Source organism: Staurois parvus, unplaced genomic scaffold (genome assembly GCF_062004578.1).
Source record: "Staurois parvus isolate SC_StPar_1 unplaced genomic scaffold, SC_StPar_1.0 ptg002687l, whole genome shotgun sequence".
NCBI lineage: Eukaryota > Metazoa > Chordata > Amphibia > Anura > Ranidae > Staurois > Staurois parvus.
In genome coordinates this window covers 100,001-104,215 of record NW_028320483.1, presented here as the reverse complement: position 1 = coordinate 104,215, position 4,215 = coordinate 100,001, and the positions used below count along the sequence as shown (strand labels likewise).

At 49.6% G+C, this 4,215-nt stretch overlaps 1 protein-coding gene across 1 annotated transcript in view; it reads left to right on the top strand.

The window, feature by feature from the left end:
* Positions 1-1,134: 1,134 nt before the first annotated feature.
* Positions 1,135-4,215, top strand: part of LOC149429857 (E3 ubiquitin/ISG15 ligase TRIM25-like) — a 5,239-nt gene continuing 2,158 nt past the window's right edge. The window contains exon 1 of the mRNA XM_089666394.1: positions 1,135-4,215. This exon is cut by the window's right edge and continues 2,158 nt beyond it. Coding sequence (XP_089522520.1) covers positions 1,157-2,725 — 1,569 coding nt within the window. The 5' untranslated portion in view covers positions 1,135-1,156 and the 3' untranslated portion in view covers positions 2,726-4,215.

Below are 4,215 nucleotides of genomic sequence, written 5' to 3'. Positions count from 1 at the left end.
CTGTGCCAGTTGTTCCAGTCCAATAAACCTCCATGCTAGCAGATACAGTGGAGACTGTGCACCAGTAGTGGTCTAACCTGCTCCTGCACCACCAGTTCCAATAAGTCCTGCCCCTGTGCCGTCTGTTCCTGTCCATCCTCATGCTGAACCCCAGTGACAGGGCACCTTGCCTGCCATCAGACCCTTGTGGGGGTGGGGAGCCCTCTCAGTCATTGTGTTCAAGAACCAGGATTTCCCAGCATCTCCCGGTATTATGGGAATATAGGATCCTCAGTGCCACACGGACTACACATTTACTTCATGAGATCAATCTCCATGTCATAGTGCTGGGCATTCCCTAACCACCCCCTTCATGTCCTGGACATTGTTTGCTATTCAGTAGTACACTAATTTAGGGGCGCTGTTTACCCACAAGGCATTTCCCTATAGTAGTATTACACCAATGGAACCCCATATCCCATCCTCAGACTGAAGGGGGCGCTGTTTACCCACAAGGCATTTCCCTATAGTAATATTACTCCAATGGAACCACATATCCCATCCTCAGACTGAAGGGGGCGCTGTTTACCCACAAGGCATTTCCCTATAGTAATATTACACCAATGGAACCCCATATCCCATCCTCAGACTGAAGGGGGCGCTTTTTACCCACAAGGCATTTCCCTATAGTAATATTACACCAATGGAACCACATATCCCATCCTCAGACTGAAGGGGGCGCTCAGTACAGACTGCACCTGCCTAGACGGGGTGACTACCCCCATTACTCTCTGCATGTTGGGGTGCAATAATGAAGACATGTTTTGGGGGTACACAGGCTGCAGTATACGCAGTGTATAGTGTGAGCTCAGACTCTATAGAACCGAATCCCTTTTCAGCATCATGTAGTCACCTCCACTTCCCATCTCAATGCACTTAGTGCTCCTCACGTCTCCCCACATCCGTCTTTCCCTCGTTCTCTGTCCTGCAATGTTGGGAGGTGCGATTATCATGACTACTGCAAATAAAAGCTTCTTCCTTCTGTACTCTGATCTCCGTGTCCTATAATACTCACCCAGCCCAGCCTCCCCCTGTGTAGGAGGGTGTCACCCCTCCCCCACTGCATTCCTCTCCATTGTCAGAGACTTTCAGTTTCGTTTCTCTTCTGCAGTCAGCGATGGCGTCTTCTGCTCTGAGAGCTGAGCTGGAATGTTCCGTCTGTCTGGACATTTATACCGATCCTGTGACCCTGAAATGTGGACACAACTTCTGCCTGGTCTGTATTGGTCGTGTGCTGGATACACAGGAGGGGTCTGGAGGATATTCCTGTCCTGAATGCAGACAGAAGTTTCCGGGTCGTCCTCCACTGCAGAAGAACATGAAACTACGTAACATAGCAGAGAATTTCCTGTCTGCTCAGCCAGGTCAGGAGGACTCCGGGGTCTTCTGTACTCACTGTGTGGACTCTCCTGTACCTGCTGTTAGATCCTGTCTACTCTGTGAGGTTTCTCTGTGTGATAAACACCTGAAAGTCCACAAAAAGTCCCCAGAACACATCTTATGTGACCCCACCTTGTCCATGGAGAGCAGGAAATGCTCCGTCCATAAGGAAGTCTTGAAGTATTACTGCACTGAGGATGAGACCTGTATCTGTATGTCTTGTTATGTGATTGGAGAACACACAGGACATAAGATGGTGTCACTGGATGGGGCTTCTGAGAAGAAGAAGGAGACACTGAGGAACGTTCTGCAGAAACTTCTGACAAAGAGAGAGGAGATGGAGGAAAGAGTCCAGAGTCTGCAGGAACACAGGAGGAAAGTAGAAGAAGAAGAAGCTGGTGACACCGAGAGAGTCACTGCCCTGTTTATAGACCTCAGGAGACGTCTGGAAGACCTGGAGAAGAGAGTCCTGAGGGACATCTCCGGGAGGGCAGAGCGGGTCTCCATCTTCATCCAGGATCTGGAAATAAAGAAGGAGGAGCTGTCCAGGAAGATGCGTGACATTGAGGAGATGTGTAACATGACGGATCCACTGACTGTCCTACAGGAATCAGACACAGGTGACTTGTGTGATACTGAGGATGGAGATGATGAGGACAGAGAGAGACATGAGGAACTCCTCCATGATGGAGGGGGGCTGGATGTGGCGGGGGTCTTACACACAGGTTTATCTGATATATTAACAGGGGGAAATGTATCCTTCTATATACAGGGGGCTGCAGACATATTACTGGATGGAAACACAGCTGCTAATTATCTACAGATATCAGATGGCGGGAAAACTGTGTCCAGGTCAGAGAGAAACCAGAATCGCCCCAAAACACCAGAGAGATTCCAGTATTCTCAGGTGATGAGCAGTCAGAGGTTCTCCTCAGGGAGACATTACTGGGATGTGGATGTCGGGGGGTCAGATGAATGGAGAGTCGGGATGTGTTACCCCAGTATAGACCGGAGAGGATTGGAGACATTGATTGGAGGTAATAACAAGTCCTGGGGTTTGGTCAGGGATGTTGATCTGTATTCAGTGACACATGATTATGATGAGACCCCATTACCCCCCAATCCCTCCAGTAACAGAGTCAGGATAGATCTGGATTATGAGGCCGGGCGGATCTCCTTCTATGATCTGTGTGACCCGATCCGACACCTCCACACCTTCACCACCACCTTCACTGAGCCCCTCCATGCTGGGGTATGTGTATGGAGAGGTTGTATAAAGATATGTGGGGGGAGGGGGGAGATGTGAGAACTCCGCCCACAGTCTGGTGATGTCAGATGAAGAATTGGAATTCATTTCATATTCATCCAATAGTATATAGAGGTGGGCGGGGCTTCCTGCAAGATTTTGTACTATAAATAAATGTGAGATTTCTCCTCTGTCATCGATCTCTGTGATTGGGTAGAATTTCTGTCCAATTACTGGAGTCACAATAACATTGGTCCTAATGGTCAGTGATGATGCGATCCATCCATTCATTCCTCCATCCATCCATCCATCCATCTATCATTGACAATCTGACATAATACTTTGTAATTTTTAAGCAGAGTTATCACAGTGTGACACCAGCCATCTCTTCCTGCCCCTCCCCCCTCCCTGTCCCTCCCTCCATGTGATCCCTCTGTGTGGGGTGTCACCATGATCAGACATAGAGGGTGGGGTGTGGTCACTGTGATGGGATAGGATGGGGATCACCTCTCCTCTCTGCTCCTCCTCCTCACTGCCCCTCCCCCATGTGGTCGCTCTATATGTGGTTGCACCATGATCAGACATAGAGGGTGGGGTGCAGTCACTAGAATGGGATAGGATGGGGTCACCTCTCCTCCCTTTCCCTCCCCCTCTTCTCTGCCCCTCCCCTTCCCCCTGCCCCTCCCCCATGTGGTTCCTCTGTGTGGGGTGGCACATGATCAGACATAGAGGGTGGGGTGCGGTCACTGTGATGGGATAGGATGAGGTCACCCCTCCCTCTCCACTCTTCCCCTCCCTCTTATCTCTGCCCCTCCCTCTTCTCTCTGCCCCTCCCCCTCCTCTCTGCCCCTCCCCCTCCTGTCTGCCCCTCCCCCTCCTCCATACAATCTACACTACAAAGAGATGGAAATAAATGTAACAATCTGAGAGGAAATATATGAAGACGTCTTCTACAGATTTAGTACTGAAAGAAATAATCTGATGTACCAGAGAGCCCAGACTGTGTTTCTTAGTCCCCGGTCACAGCGGTGCGACTCGTCATGTGAGTTGATAGTTTCTCATCACATGACAAGTCGCACTCTATTGCCCACAATGGAAGCGGTCATACCGGTACAAATCCCCCTCCATCCGAGTCGCACCGATTATGAAAGTTCTTCCTGCACTACTTTTTCCAAGTTCAGCTGCGACTTGCATAGACTTGTATATAAAGTCACACAGATGTCCTGCAAGTCGCACCTGAAGTCGCACTGACATCCCACTTTGGAATCGAGCGACTTCAAGTGACGTTTCCAGATTACAAAGTGGGATCCAGTGGGACTGAAGACTTAGTTTGTAGGCCGAGTGGGTCAGGATTAGATCCCCGGTCAGGTGTTTTCTATCTGGGGCTCCGTTAGAGAGATTCCTCCTCACTTCCTGTCCTGGTGACAACATTTTCCTAGACAGGAAATGAGGGGAACTCTCCAACAGAAACACAGAGTGAAATAAGAATCCTATGTTTAGTGGAGTAAAGAAGGGGAAGGTTTGGGGCCCCTGTCAGATCTTTCTATGTC